This window comes from Lasiosphaeria miniovina (genome assembly GCF_030549165.1).
Source record: "Lasiosphaeria miniovina strain SMH2392-1A chromosome Unknown B0T26scaffold_4, whole genome shotgun sequence".
Lineage (NCBI taxonomy): Eukaryota > Fungi > Ascomycota > Sordariomycetes > Sordariales > Lasiosphaeriaceae > Lasiosphaeria > Lasiosphaeria miniovina.
The window spans coordinates 2,765,166-2,779,993 of NW_026848223.1; the positions used below are offsets into that span (position 1 = coordinate 2,765,166).

At 54.0% G+C, this 14,828-nt stretch overlaps 5 protein-coding genes across 5 annotated transcripts; 3 read left to right on the forward strand and 2 right to left on the reverse strand.

Annotated features, from left to right (window-relative positions):
- Nucleotides 1-766: 766 nt before the first annotated feature.
- Nucleotides 767-1,515, forward strand: B0T26DRAFT_675839 (uncharacterized protein; the record flags this gene model as incomplete). The annotated part of the gene is made up of 3 exons (XM_060439887.1): nt 767-873; nt 973-1,331; nt 1,472-1,515. The coding sequence occupies 3 exons, from the start codon at nt 767-769 to the stop codon at nt 1,513-1,515; spliced, it is 510 nt and encodes a 169-aa protein (XP_060296348.1).
- Nucleotides 1,516-5,106: 3,591 nt separating this feature from the next.
- On the forward strand, nt 5,107-6,165 carry B0T26DRAFT_675841 (uncharacterized protein; the record flags this gene model as incomplete). The annotated part of the gene is made up of 1 exon (XM_060439888.1): nt 5,107-6,165. The coding sequence occupies one exon, from the start codon at nt 5,107-5,109 to the stop codon at nt 6,163-6,165; it is 1,059 nt and encodes a 352-aa protein (XP_060296349.1).
- A 2,052-nt stretch (nt 6,166-8,217) lies between these two features.
- B0T26DRAFT_751595 (uncharacterized protein) lies at nt 8,218-8,733 on the forward strand (the record flags this gene model as incomplete). Its single annotated transcript, XM_060445396.1, has 1 exon — nt 8,218-8,733. The coding sequence occupies one exon, from the start codon at nt 8,218-8,220 to the stop codon at nt 8,731-8,733; it is 516 nt and encodes a 171-aa protein (XP_060296350.1).
- An 837-nt stretch (nt 8,734-9,570) lies between these two features.
- B0T26DRAFT_751596 (uncharacterized protein) lies at nt 9,571-9,896 on the reverse strand (the record flags this gene model as incomplete). The annotated part of the gene is made up of 2 exons (XM_060445397.1): nt 9,571-9,719; nt 9,788-9,896. 2 exons carry the CDS (start codon nt 9,894-9,896, stop codon nt 9,571-9,573), a joined length of 258 nt encoding a protein of 85 aa, XP_060296351.1.
- Nucleotides 9,897-12,142: 2,246 nt separating this feature from the next.
- On the reverse strand, nt 12,143-13,973 carry B0T26DRAFT_299230 (putative Xaa-Pro aminopeptidase). The gene is made up of 3 exons (XM_060434248.1): nt 13,619-13,973; nt 12,420-13,538; nt 12,143-12,356 (listed from the first exon to the last, which is right to left on the reverse strand). Exons 1-3 carry the CDS (start codon nt 13,876-13,878, stop codon nt 12,257-12,259), a joined length of 1,479 nt encoding a protein of 492 aa, XP_060296352.1. The 5' UTR covers nt 13,879-13,973; the 3' UTR covers nt 12,143-12,256.
- Between the last annotated feature and the right edge of the window lie 855 nt (nt 13,974-14,828).

A 14,828-nucleotide genomic window follows, 5' to 3' on the forward strand; every position in this document is an offset into this window, starting at 1 on the left:
AAGTTAAACCACAGCCTGGCATATTAATTTGGATAGTGCAGGTCCCTTCCTCGTGATTGTTGTTCGGAGCTCCTTCCGTTCGGATTTGGAAAGCCAATGTCCGAACTACCCTTGGGCCAGGCCGATGCAGATGACGACGCACACTGATCGATGAAATGCGGAACTTTGTCAACCTTGAATCCAACGACATCTCACTAGGTATCTAGATACCTTACCTTATACATTTTACACCACGATTCGATACTTAATAGAATATAGCAAGCCTCCCGACCGATCCTTTTCTCGACATAATAGCTCGTGCGCATCGCCAGTCGATACAATGCAGACAGAAGACGCAACCGGCGCAGACATGGCAGCGGAGGATAGAGCTCACCTCTCTCTTACCATCGACAAACTCCCGACTGAGATGCGCGCATGGCACACATCGGGTAGCTGTGGGAGAACCTGATGCGTCTAACGACACTGGGCACTCAACTTCAACGTCGCACCCAGGAGACGAAAAAGTTCAAGACGTTTGCCGCGACCCTGGACTGCCTCACGCACTGCACCAAGTCCCCTCGCCAACTGACGGCGACATAAACTCTGTCGTGCGTTTACACCGCACGGTCGAGCGACTTGCTACTGACTAGCTAATCAGGCCGTGCATACCTTTCGACGATAATATCGGCGACCAAGGCCAGGCGAACAACCGCGGAACACCGAGATAGGACTCGTGCGGCACTGGCCGAACTTCTGACGCTTCTTACGCGTCGACTCACTCAACGTCATGGTGGTACGCAAATCGGCCGAGCGCTCCGTCTGGAACGGCCTCGAGTACCTCCGGTACCTTCTCGGGCTGAACGACCGGGCTCAGCGCATCGAGGTTGGCAAGATGTACACGCATCACTCCGAGCGAAGCCTAATCCATCCAAGGACATTCCCGATGATCCGCTGCCGTACGGTGAGGAATTGCTAGAAACTGTGGATTGCCAGAGACTTCTACGACGGACAAGACATAGGGATGCTACTGACCCAGAACTTCAGCGTGGATCTCAGCGACGTCCCCACTGTGTATATCAATAACGTTCGGCTCCGACCCGCTGTCAGGAAGTTCCCGGATAACCGTGAAAAGTACAACCATATGATAGGAAACCCTTTTTGGGGCCGCTGGTGCCTAGCGTACATGGACCGAGCTATAGTGCTGGCGCTGGTTGAGGAGTACTTGCTCCATGCGCTGGGCATCTCGGAATATAAGAAGTGGCTCCGGTGCAGCATGATCCGCGCGATCTGGGATTCGTCGCCACCGCTTTGGAACTTCACCATGATGCGCCAGCGGCGTCCCGTCCACATCTGTGTGGTGGTGGAGTTAGAGCGGCTGGGGTTTGCGTATCCCGTGACAAGGAATAGCAGGTTTTTTAGCCAAACAGCTTTCGCCCTTAACGGACAAAAAATACAGTAGTAACGGTAACAAAACAAAGATAACACCGAACAGTGCACTACTGCGAGGGCCGGTCAAAGGGGCTCAACCCGTGGTAAAAGAGCGTTGTCTCTAAGGAATAACTAGAAAACGAGCGAAATTGAAAACAGAAATATCCTGCCCCAAATCAGAGGGAGCGATCCAAGTAGCGCAACTTATATAGAGCTGAACTGCACCGTCATATGGCCCAAAACTCGTAAACTCATAAACTCTCTGTGGCATGAATGTGGCGATGTTAGGCCATACAATAAACAGACCATACTGACTCGCAACCTAGACCCTCAACGCCCTGCCCTGGGTGCCTTTCCGGGGCCCAGTTTTCAGGCCATCAAAGGTCTATATAAGCTCGGCCGTCCTCGAGATAGAAGTCAGACAACAAGAAAGACATCCTCCACACACTCCATCTCCCAACACTTAAAGTTTAACCCGAAAGAAAGTCCCAAAGTTTTCTACCCCGCTATCCACTCTCTGAAAGCTTCGTAGAAATCCATATACATAAGGGGGAGTCTCCGGCCTCAAGCGTCATAAATCATCACGTAATTGGGAAATACCACATTTTACAGCTAAAATTACCACATTCGCTGGCCGCACCGCTCTAGGCGTTAGCATTAAGTTGTGATGAAAAAGTGGTAAATTACCTACTCGCCCATACATAAACTGTAACGGCAAGCCGTTGCGCCAGCAGGCGCAAAACAGGTACCTGTTACCTGGTACTCTAGGCAGTAACCAACCCCTACAACATAAATCCTAATATCTCGTATACTTCCTTTCCCACTTCTCCTACTGAATATCTTTTCCTCTGCCCCTCTACCCCTCAACCCCTCTGCCCCTCTACCCCTCTACCCCTCTACCCCCCTACCCCTCTACCCCTCTACCCCTCTACCCTCTACCCCTCGAGCCCCTAAGCCCTCACGCCCAGCCCTAATCAATATCTTCTTGCAAAGTCACCGGTAACGCAATCGGGCGCGTCGGTATCCAGCAATTGGCCGCATACTTGGCTGCTTCAGGCAACTACTTGTGTCTCTCCGGATGCGAAAAACCTCCCTAAGCAGAAAAATATTTCAAACGTGAAGGTCGGTCGAGATCGCCCCGCTGATCAAAGAGCCTAAAGGCGGTATTCGAGCGACCATGTCAGCCAATCCGGGAACTAGCTTTGAGAGCGGCCAGGAACTTCCAGCCCCGTCCACCGAGGAGGCTGGTCCTGGGAAGCCCATCATTGATCAACGGCCCAAGAACACATTCCACCAGCAACAAACCCTGGCGCTAGAGATGCCATCACCATTCCAGTTTGTCAGCGACAGACAGCTCTTTCGACAGAGGCCAGCGCTGGGAATGCCATAACGATATCATCTGGACATGGACCAAGCCCCTTAACTGAGAAGCCCGACGCTAGCACTAGCATAATCCTAGCATATAAACCTAGGTCTAGTCAAGAACCAACATTGGCAATTGAGGAGGACGGGGTTGTGCCCACCGTTGCAGAGTCATCTCAGCTGTCCTCTTCTGAAATAGGCGTACTGGAAAAGCCCGCATACATCCTAGAGCTCCCATTTGAGCTCATCGGCATGTTTATAGAGCACCTCCCACCAGAGTCGGCCGTGGCACTTTTTCTGACCTGCCGGTGTCTCTAATACAAGTACCGCGACTCGCGGGTCCGGCTCAGTAGCCGGTCGGGAGCAGCACAGCTCACGTGGCTCAAGCAAGACGACCCGAGCCCATATCTGTTCTGCGAATCGCGGATCCGGCTTAGCGGCGAGTCGAGGACAACGCTGCTCCAGTGGCTCGAGCAGGAAATCCCGAGCCTATATTTCTGCCACAACTGCCTCAAACTGCATCCGTGGCGCGTTGAGCCTGAGTCGCACGGCCGCTGCGCCCGAGACTTCGGCGTTCAATGCACGCCTTTGCGTTCGAGCTATGGCAGCCTCATGAACAAACTTGTGCCAGAGGTGCAACCGGACTCGACTATTATTTTACTAAGGAAACCAGGTTCAGGGATTACCTTCCTGAAGTGCCGCCTCGTCATGAACCGTCATCTCTTCGGGCCCCTGCACGGCCCCCCGCCGGGAATATTCCAAGTCAACGGTTCCTACGTCGACCACTTTTACACCGGCGTCAAAGTCACCCGGAAGTGGAACGCTAAAATTATTCACGGTCGGCTATATCTCCATGGGTCCATCCTGTAAGACGACGGCAAGAAAGGAGAGAGAGACATGTTACGAAAGTACCTCCGATAGCAGTACTGCCGCGTGATATGCCGTCACATCATTCCAGATCGTGTTTCTGAGCTTAGCTGGCCGCTAGACCCCGAAGAGCATTTCTGCGGAACACCAGGGCCTATCCATTCTTGTATCATCTGCTTTACCGACTTTCAAATCACCGTCCGGCTGAGGGACGACGACCCACCACCAGGGGCCAAGGAATGGTCAGCGCAAACTCGCTGGCTTATTGAGATCACCAAGTGGCGCAACCTCGGAACGTGCCGATCGCCGCTACAGAGGGAGTGGAACCCTATGGGCTCTTGGGAGGGCGACAAGATATCAGACTTGCACCATCATAAGTTTACAGCGGGATCGTTTTACAAGGTATGGATGGATCACGATGAGCCGAGATCTGCGAGGCAGGTGCTGGCAGGATAAGGAAGTATGGAACGAGACGGGGCACGAGAAAGATGCAACGAGACGGGGATACGAAATGTATGGAGTGAGGCGTGGATGAGAAGCACGGAACGAGACGGGAACAGGAGACACGTGTAAAGTAGTGGAGCAATTAGTCCATTGGAAGACTGGGGGTGTCTGATCACCACCAGCGCAGACTGAAATTACACAAATGTATTTCTAACGCATCTCACTCAGACACTGAAACACTACCGTGACGAGCGGCTAAGGAAATACAAGACCATCGACACGCCAGCGTGCGGCTCTGAGAACTTTTATCGACCATATGTTTTGTACAATTATGTTAGCCCCTTGCCATCCTGTCAACTTCACTACGCGCTCCATTTGCAAACAACTTTTAGAATACATGCTCTGCTTATTACGACTCCCTAGCTGCATTTTAGCTCTGACATTTAGTCTAATAGACAATAATGTGCGCGTGGTGATGGGTATAACCTATTTCACTTTTGTGATAGATCTAGCTGCGGAAGTCCCTCCTTAAGGCCAGCCTCCTTGAGAAACGAACCTAGCAGGCAATTATTTGGAGCTTGCATTATATTCTTAGTGTTTGGTAGGTAAAGCCCAGCTTTCTACAATATTTGCGATAAATGTTTCCCTGATCACGCACTTCTTCTTCAGTATCCGTAGTGACAGTCGGGGGTTGATCTCCTGAACAGCGTAGTGTTTTGAGCATTTCACTGTTACAGAACAGATAAGAGAAAATTTTTCATCATTCCGTTAACGGTAAGAAACGCCCTGCATTGTGGTTGGGATGAAATATTAGATTAGTTCTATTCACAGGACGGTGTATTGTTCACAACACAACCCACAAATCCTGGATTTATAAAAAGAACGTCCTGACCTGAAATGTGCCCTCCACTCAGCCTTGGCTCGGTGTCGATTTGCTCTCACTGAGAAATCTAGTTTCGCCTTGACTACTATTTTGAGGTTATTGACGACGAATCGAGGCTATCAACGTCCTAGTCTAACACAGCAATGATGGACGCCGACAACTCAATCACCACCAATCTAGCGAGCAACAATGTCTCGACCAACGATGCCTCGAGCCCCAGTTCCGTGAGCAACAACGCCTCGCCCTCGGTCAACAGCGCCTCGAACAAGAATGCCGAGAGAAACAAGACCGCGCCGAACAAGGATTACACGAGCTTATTCGGCAGCCGCCTCACGGAGAACCAGGTTGCCTGGCGGATGCGACGCGCGTTCGGTCTATGCGACAACGACCTCAGCGAGGCCGACGCCAACGAGGCCAAGAGGAACAAGGCCGAGGAGAAACACACCGTCCCGCTCATGCGGCTTCCAATCGAGATGCGCAAGCACGTGCTCGGCTTCCTGGACGTGTACAGCGTGCACCAGACGAACCAGACGAACCGGTCGCTGAACGACGCATTCCGAGCCTTCGAGGACAGCTCGCTGCGCAGCGTCGTCATCAACACGCTGCCCCAGGACGCGATCAACCGCGCCATGATCTGCATCTACCTGGACCGGCTGCGCACCCCGCGCGCGCCCGAGGTCTGCCGGATCATCTCGCGTAACGCGGACCGCACGTACAACCCCAACTCGGCCTCTGACCGCGCGGCGCGCCTTGACGCCATGGTGCAGCGGCTCGACGACCCCCCGATATTCGACGTGAGGCGGCACGTGGCGCGCGTCGGCCAAGCCGAGGTAGACGAGTTCATGCTGGCGGCGGCCGACATCGCGGACCTGCTCAAGTGCGAGAAGCTGCGGCCGCTTCGGGGCGAGGACGCCAAGGAGGCGCTGGCGCTGCATTACGCATCGCGGCGGTCGTCGGACAACTACCGGACCGCCCTGAGCCGCACGTTCGCCGCACGGTCCGCCGACGGTTTTCGCGAGCACGCATTCTATCATGACGAGCACCACTGGCGCTGCCTGGCGCTCGTCGAGAAGGAAATGAGACTGCGCGGCTTGACGAACCCCACCATGGGACCCATGTTCAACGAGGCCTCTGCCGGGTTTGTTGTTCAGGAGTTGATGATGGCGACAAAGAGTATTAGATTCTCGTTGCCCAGCACCTAATCAATGTGTTAGTCGGTGGGATTTTCGATGAGGCGTGGCGATTGTGATAGAGACGAGAGAGAAGCTGTTTTCGGGTTGATGGATGTGCCGAACAAACACGGCGGAAAATAATTGAGATATAGTACACCCCAGTCTTGACCAAACACTTGATAATTAGAAATCGTGCCCAGTAACAGGAATGTTAACCCACACCCTCCGAGGAGGCATGCTAAGCTTATCAGAAATTAATCATGACTTATTTACCAACCTCCACTAAACCTGTGCCGTGGCATGAAATGCACAAACTCAAACAGTTAAACTCGGCTGCTTCAAGAGACGCACGTTAGTCATACGAAGAACCAGAGAGCGAGCCACTGCTGCCCATGAATGCCATTGATCCTTACCGCCTATAACGGACTTGATATATGGTTGGGGGTCTTATCTTCCTTAACCAAGTCTGGGCTAGAGAGGCCAAATACCCACTTCTTCTTATTTTCCACCCATAATGAGTGTCTTAAGGCAATCCAAGGCACAAAATCTTCCCAAGTCTCACTCATTCAGCTGCCGATAATCCAGTTCCTTCAGTGCTATGTGAATTATTTTGAGATGAATGGAACGGCGGATCGTCCCCAATATTGCATACGCTCACCCTCCCAGCCCCACACTAACCCACTTCCCACTAACCCACTTCCCGCCAAGCCAGCAGCAGCGATGAGGCCCGTTCGCCAAGGGGCATGCGGCAACTGTCCTGGGGGGCTCGTTAAAGCAGCGACCGCTCAACTGGAAACACGTCACCCGTGGAAAGGCGGAGATCGCATGCAGGTCAGTGGCACGGCACAGGCGGCTGGGCCACAACACTGGCTGCATCCAGACGGTATTTATGGGTCGCGAGCCGCCAGCGACCTCAAACTTCGGGGTAATGCGTTCCGATCCACAGAAAGCGAGCGGACTGACTTTTTACGGGCAGACGGGTACTGTACCTAGGGTCTAGGTTTGCCAAGGTTCGAGGTGGCTGAGCTTGAGCTGCTACTGCGCAAGTTGAATCGTAAACCTGAATAAAATGACTTTGGTCTCGATAGGTTCGCATTCAAGCCTGGAAGCGACTGGACTTTAGGGTCAAGCGGGTTTACTTGTTCGCTTGTTCGCTCGGTGACACGAGTCTGATCTCCACCTCTCAGCTTCGGCGACTGGCGCACATGCACTGGCAAATCTCGGGCGACGAAACTGCTGTAGCTGCACGTCATTCGGCTCCGATGCGGGAAAGGCCGCGAGAACAATGTGATAGACGAACAGCCGAAACACTGCTGGGGAAGGCGATGAAGGGGGTTCGGGCATCATGCCAAATCGCGATACCACACCACCACCACCTTAGAAGCATCTGAGTAAGAATGCAGTGCAGTGACCGCACCCCCCAATAGCGTCACGAGGGGCTAGAGCGATGGATGCACGTTGCGGGTTTTCGCAATCTTCGATTGGCTCGCACTGAACAAATCGCGCCATTGTCTCACCTGGGCTGATAACGGCTTGCAGCCACTACGACTGACAGTCGAACGTGACAAATGAGGACGGCGAGTCGGAGTGCCATCGCAAAATGTTGGCTTTGCTCCTTTCCTGAATGCGGAGACGTGCAGGAGTGGCATTTTGCCGAGTTGCAGCGACACCAACTCCCAAAGTTTCCGACGCAAGTGAGATGAGCAGCTGTCGGTGGCCAAAAGTCGATTTGGGCGCTCATTATTCATGAGAGCTTGACAGGCAGCCCATGCTGCCTAAAACGGACCCGCACTGCTTGGTACCAAAGGTTGGGACGGTGGGGTGAAGCCCGAATGCTGCCTCACGGAGAGGAGGGGGCCGCTGCGGGTGGCCTTGGTGCAGGAAATGCAGCCGGGAGCAACTTGGCGCGGTTGGGTGTGTGTGGTTGGATGGGGTCATTCGGACAGCGCGAATCGCGATAAAAGGGCTGATAAAGGCAGGGAAGTTTCCAGCCTCCCCCGGCCGTCGCGCTTCCCTTTTCAAGCAGCCACCATGGATTTCAGGATTGCTGGGCTGTAGCGGTTCATTTTCGAGCCTCGAGCCATGGCGATCCCAGACGCTGTGCAACCGGTTGAAGCCCGCCATTTGTTGACTCAAACCATCACTCGACCCTTCACGACTATCACGACTGTGGTGACGCTTGGGGGCAGCTCGCCATCCGAGTCTACACCACCCCCCGTATTCACGCCCTCCCCGACGCCAGAGCCACAGCCTCCGACAGGGACTGCGCCTGTTGTCCCAGCATCGTCTTCATCGTCTCTGACACCAGATCAAATCGGCGCAATTCTTGGGTCCGTCTTGGGATTCGTCGCATTCCTGCTGCTCGTATGCTGCTGCTTGTCGATACGGAGGCGCCGCCTCATAGCCAGGTATGAGAGCGACAGCATGACTGAGACCGAAGTTGTCATCGAGGACGTGTACACGGCCGACACTTGGACTCGGCGAGGCCCGACAGTGGTCCCGCCCGCGCCCGCGATCCCGCCGACACCACGGCGTTCAGCGTACAACTATCGCCATACGAGGAATCCCCAAATTCGCGGCGTGCGCCGATACCCTTGAGTTGCCGCGAAGTCGAGCGAAGGAAGGTCTCTTTGTCAGAGCATGAATCACGAGCGGCGTCGGCGTTTGGAGGCTTTCTAGGTTGCACAAAGTGGTTGTCAGCATTCTGTTGGCTTTGTCGAGGCTGGGAGGTTGCGTGGACGCGATTGAAACGTACGAGTTCGGTACGAGAGTCGTTCGTCGGAATTCGGAAAGATATCAGATTTGGGTTTGTGAGACGCAGTTCTTTCAAAATTTGTGCGTTTTCTAACAGCTGATAGCAAGAGCGGTTCGGTTGCCAACTGTGTTGGAAGGAAGGTGGGTTGGAAGGTCGTAGCTGCCGGATGCTTCTTCGATTGGGCCAAGGCAGAAGTTTAGTCACGTCACTGCCATCCCATAAGCTGTCTGTGATTTCGGTCGCTCCTTCCAGAATCCCTACAAAGACACCGCTGCATTTTCGAGATTACGATTGGCGGACAACACGTGGGACAGCAATCATTTCACGCATTGGCCGAAAGAATCGGCAGAGGGAAGAGCAAACAGCGGCGGGGTAAATGTCCTTGTGTTCACGATGTCAATGGTATTGTTAGACCCAGAACTAGCCCATATTCTACCGCGAGTGTGCTTCTTTCTATCTTGGGTTGTAAAGTCCAATCAAACCAAGATCAGGCTACAAGATCGAGTCCTTGCCTCCAACCCTCCAACCTCCTTCCAAGGATTGAGATTCCCGCGCCGAAAGATTGGCTCAGCTAACCACAAAGTGCTTGTTGTATGATGAGCGCTTCGAGATAGTTTTCAGCTGAAGAATGCTCATAGGAACAAACATAAAGTGGTGCACTGATTACTCACAGCCGAGACCTAATTGTTGCACTTCGCTGGGAGGTAGTCGCAATGGCAGCCATCGTCGGCGCACGACCAGCACTTGGTGCCCAGGGCATCGCAGAGGCTGGAGCAGTCGGTCACACCACCGCAAGAGAGGTCCTCGGGATTCGCGTTGGTGACATTGCCTAGTTGGAACCCAGCCTGTAAACAGGAACGACCAGTGAAGGGGAAAACGGAGGCAACTTCAACTCACTCATGCTGACGACCAAACTGCTCTGGGCCGTAGCAACGCGAGGAGGCTTAATCGTGACCGCGCAGGCAAGGAGCACCTGTGACAGACCGGCAAGCAGGGCGATCTTCATTTTGTCGATGGTACCGATTCGTCGTAGGCTGTTGGTCTGGGGAAGGCACCTGATGGAGAAGGCACCTGATGGGTAAGGCGGCAGCGAAGGATTGGGTGCTTCGCGAATGATTGTGCTTTGTGTACTTGCGTAGCAAGAGAGGTAGAGGGCGATGTTCACTGGCAAAGAGAACAAGGGCGGCCGGTGTCTGATGAGGTAACAAGAGGGCTGCGAGGCGTGGTGAGATTGCAGAGGAAGGGGCAACCAAGGAAGTATTTGTACCGGGATCTGTGTTGCCGGGTGAACGCAAACACGGCGCTGAGAGGCATGTCGTCTGGTGTTGAGAGGTTGTTCTAGGAGTCACTTGACCATGATCACCAGGCCTAGATGCGGAGAAGCCCTGACAAGTGGATCCATGGAAACAAACACCAGACGAACTCGTTGCACCGGAGCTGCTGGGAGCTAGAGCCATAATCTACAGACATGTACGTCAAACCCCCCCTTCCAAAGTAAACCTGAGATAGTGATATGAGATTTAAAGCGTACAGACTGCTGATGGTCAGGAAGAAAATAAACATCAACCTTACTACGCCTTGTAATGGAATAAACAGGAGGATGTCTCTTCGGACCATAGAAAACGTCTGTTCGAACTGTAGTCAGCCAAAACTAACCCTAGGGTACTTATCGACCCTAATAAGTAAACCCCTATCATTGGTCATTCTTATCGAGCCCCATGACCTTTGCCTCGTGTTGACTGCCTGAAAATAGAATCTACACCTCAATCTAAACTAGATCTAGGACACGGGAGACAAACTCACCAAAACTGAGCAAGCACATCACCTGATCGAGCAAACCGTTCACTAACTACTCGGACGGTGACTAATGTTAAAACAGAGATAGCATGCTTCACAAGCTAGAATGACCAGTTCCGTTCTGCAGCCGGACTGTGCTTGGGAGTATACTTGACATAGGAATGGCCTGGGGATTGATCAACTTCCAGACAGCACGTCGAAGTCAGAAACAGGTATGTTAATGTTAACTCCTCATTGTTTTGGCAAGTCACGCCGACAAGCATCTCAACAGCAACAGAACTCCCCAGCCCCTGTCAACTCTTATCGTCGCCGCCTTCTTTCGAGCCACTTCTTTCGAGCCACCAAATATCATCCCCTATCCGAATCCCCATTCCCACGACGCCTACTTATACCACAACCCCCATCCCCTCAAAGCTCACAAATGCTGACACCAAACCTTAGCCCGCCCCTCAGTCCCCTTGGCAACGGCATCGCGCACCGCGGTATCAGAACACGTGCGCGGGGTGTGGAACTGCAGCGTGACGCCGCCGCGGCCGGGCTCGCCGCTGGCGACGCACGTCACGTCGGTCATGGGCTTGCAGCGGAAGTGGCGGGCCAGCTCGGCGCGCACCGACTGGCCGCAGTGCATGCCGTTGAGGTCCGTGTCGCCGTCGTAGCTGACGGTCCACTGGCGCTGCGTGTGCAGCTTGCCGTTCTTGCGCGTGCACGTCGGTACGCGCTCGGCGCCGGCCGCGGCGGCGAGGGATATGGTGTCGGCGACATCAGCGTCGGTGTTGGCTGAGGCGGTGTCTCGTGCTTCGGCGACGACGCGGTACTGTGGTGGTGGCGGTGGAGGAAATGCGGCGGAGCGGTCGACTTTGTCGACGCGGATGACGGTCTCGTGCCGGTGGATCTTGACATCGTCGGTAGCTTCGTTGAAGGCGGCCGCGTCGTGGTGGATTTGGATTGTCCCAGCCTCTCTCGCTGCGATGCTCGGCGTGCCGTCGGACGAGATGGCAAGCGACAGGTCAAAGAGGAGGCCCATGGCCACGCTGGCCAAGACAGCGTTTAGATGCATTTCTTTGATCGGCGAACAGCGGCTGGTAGATGGCGCGTACTGCTTCGTGTGGGAGAGTCAGAAATGGGAGGGCTTCACGGCGCACCGTAATTTCCTAGAAAACGAGATAATAGTTCTGCGGAAAGGGTGTGGGTGGTTAAAAGCTTTCGAGAACAACAGGCTCAACAGAACGCCATTTTCGTCATCGACCGGAGCCAATTCCTCCCGCTGACGCTGAGGCAGTGGAGGCTTGAGATCAAACTTTGGCCTGTGGTGGGAGGTTCTGCCACGGGGTATTAAGCTCGTAGTCTTCACATGGGTGCTTGACAAACACATTCCACGCACACTTGTAGAAGACCGGGCCAACCGGTACTAATGTTGATGATTGTTGGATTATGATATTTGCTCTCTAACGTGCACATGTTTGCATCAATCGGGGGGTCGGGTAAACACGTCCTACAAAGTACACGAAGCAAGACTTGATGGATCAAGGTGTCATCACACATCTCGGCGTTTTTGACGTCAAACCGGCTCTAGCTGACCGAAATGATCTTCTCCATCTCGGCTGGGTCCTTGATGGCAAGCGTCAAGTTCTCCGACCCCGTCTTGGTGATGACGATATTGTCCTCAATCCTGCGCAAGCAAGGTTAGCCTAGCCCGGGTACACACCCGCAAAACCGGGTACGCTCCACTTACCGAACGCCTCCGACGTCCCAGTACTTGTCTAACACGTCGGCATCGATGTATTTGGAGTGCGTCGGGTCCTTCAGGAAGGGCTCGATGATGAAGTTGCAGAAATAGATGCCCGGCTCGACCGTGATCACACTCCCCGCGGGCAGCGTGCCCCGCACCCTCAGATATCGGAATATGGCATCCTTGTCGGCATAGTTCGGGTTGCCGCCGGTGTCGTGAGTGTCCATGCCTAGGTAGTGTCCGAGACCGTGGGGAAAGAAAGCAACACTGGTCCGGTTGGCGAGAATCTCGTCCTTGTCGCCCTTCAGGATGCCCAACTCTAGCAAGCCGTCGATGGCAATCTTGTGCGCTAGCAGGTGCACATCGTCCCATAGGACTCCTTCCTTGAGCATCGCGGTGCAGTCTAGCTGCATCTTCAAGACGATGTCGTAGATGGCTCGACTCTCGTTGGAGAACTCGCCATTGATGGGGAACGTCCTTGTGATGTCGGATGCATAGCAGTCCCACTCGGCGCCGGCATCCAGCAGCAAGTTCAGCTTTCCGGCCATTGGCGCGTTGTTATTCACGTAGTGCAGCGTCGCAGCAGCCCGGCCGCTGGCGACGATGCTGTGGTACGCCTGGTTGCGGCCGCCGGCAGCAATGCACTCGCCGAGAAACACAGCCTCGAGCTCCCGCTCGTTCTTGACATGCTTGACCTTTTGGAGCACAGCGAGGTGGGCCTTGCTGCTGACGGCGTTGGCCTTGGCGATCATGGCGAGCTCAAACTCGTCCTTGACCACGCGCGACACCTCGATCGCCTCCTTCAGTATGGAGAAGTTCGTTTCGTCAAACTCGAGGAACGTGACTTGGTCCGAGACCTGGCTTGAGATCGCAAAGGCGGTCGCCTTCATCTTGTCGGCGCCAATATGGGCAAGCGTCGCGTTGATGTCGTTTGTGTACTTGACGTCGTCGATGTCGAACTTCTCCTTGGCCTCCTCGGCGGAGACGGGCAGACCGGACCAGATGACGCTCTCGGGATCGATAGGGGGGATGAAGAGCGTCAGTTTTTCCGTGTCCATGTCGTACACGACGTAGCAATCGGCAAGTGGGCAGCCCGAGAGGTAGTAGAAGAAGCGGCGCTGTCTTCCCGGCCCTGTCAGCAACATTCCGGACGGCGGTCCGCGGGGAACTCGGCCAGCTTGGGAAGGAGAACAGCAGCATACCGAAACGGCTCGGGCTCGTCATTGTCCTCAAGCAGCTTGGTCGAGCGGCTCTCGACGTATAGCACGCCGCTCGCATTGGGGACCTTGGAGCGGATGTAGTCGGCGACGCGCTTCGCATGCTGCTTGGCGGGGTACTTGCCCTGCAGAATCGTTTCGTAATCCATTTTTAAAGTTCGCAATTGACTGAAGACTCGTTGCTGCAGTGTTGGAGGAGGCCGCGCGACTCGAGTCAGGGCAGCGAGGGAGCGGAAGAATTGCATAGAAGGGACGAGAGGAGGGGCTGGAGGACGTAACGCGGGCAGGGCTTGCGCCCGCGCGAGATAAGAATTGGAAGCTCTGCTTCAATGCGGGGCAGCTCTGGCTGCTGCTGTTTGTGGTGATGGTGGGGCCTGCAGGGCTGTTTAGTACCCCATTACTACTTGCCTTACTGAACGGAGCGGACACACGAACACTACGCCAGGCGACGCTAAGAAGCGGGTTGCAACGGCAGAAGGGGTTCGACAATAACGGTTCTCCTTGGTGACATGGTCTTAAGTCTTGAATCGCTGAAATCCAAGCAAATATAACAGTGGAGGTTGAGAACTGCTGACAGACCATTTCATTTCTTACAGGCACACGGACGCGAACACAAACAGATATACTTGAGTAAGGCCTGTACCGGCTAGATACCCGAAGGTCAATTTGTTAATAGGGTACGTACTGCATGTCATGAGCATAGCAATTTCGGCCCCGAACGGACTGAGCAGCATGCTCTTCTCTCAGTGTTAAGACCTAGACTACGATATATTAACACGGATAACATTGTATACCATCGCTGATGCCTCTCAATATGACAGGAAGCTGGTATAGGAATAGGACTAAACATATGTACGCCGCCTAGCCTTTGGGAAAAGATGTGCCGTCAACCGCACCTCCCGAATGAACGCCGAAAATGTAGAAGCTGTTCGTAACGCATGTTAATTTCGTAAACAGGTGGCTCGTGAAAGGGAAGACAAGAAAAAAACAAGTCGATTCAAGAAGATCTTTTTACCTTGAGTCTTCTGGAACATGCAGAACCCGTTGAGAGCCGGGACAGCCAAAACCCGAGACGCTAATCGAGAGACATAAAACGCCAAAAAAAAAAAACACAGCCAGGGGTATACCGTGCGATTGCGCCTTCAACATACCTCGTCTCACCCTCGCGGCAGTTAGCCGACAGCAAGCTTCTGTC

Bases quoted from the DNA above. Each gene is read 5' to 3' on its own strand.
- B0T26DRAFT_299230 (XM_060434248.1), bottom strand. From the start codon at position 13,878: ATGCAATTCTTCCGCTCCCTCGCTGCCCTGACTCGAGTCGCGCGGCCT. The intron at 13,539-13,618 runs GTATGCTGCTGT...AGGGCCGGGAAG, and splicing joins GACGAGCCCGAGCCGTTTCG to ACAGCGCCGCTTCTTCTACT. The intron at 12,357-12,419 runs GTAAGTGGAGCG...TTGCTTGCGCAG, and splicing joins TGGGACGTCGGAGGCGTTCG to GATTGAGGACAATATCGTCA.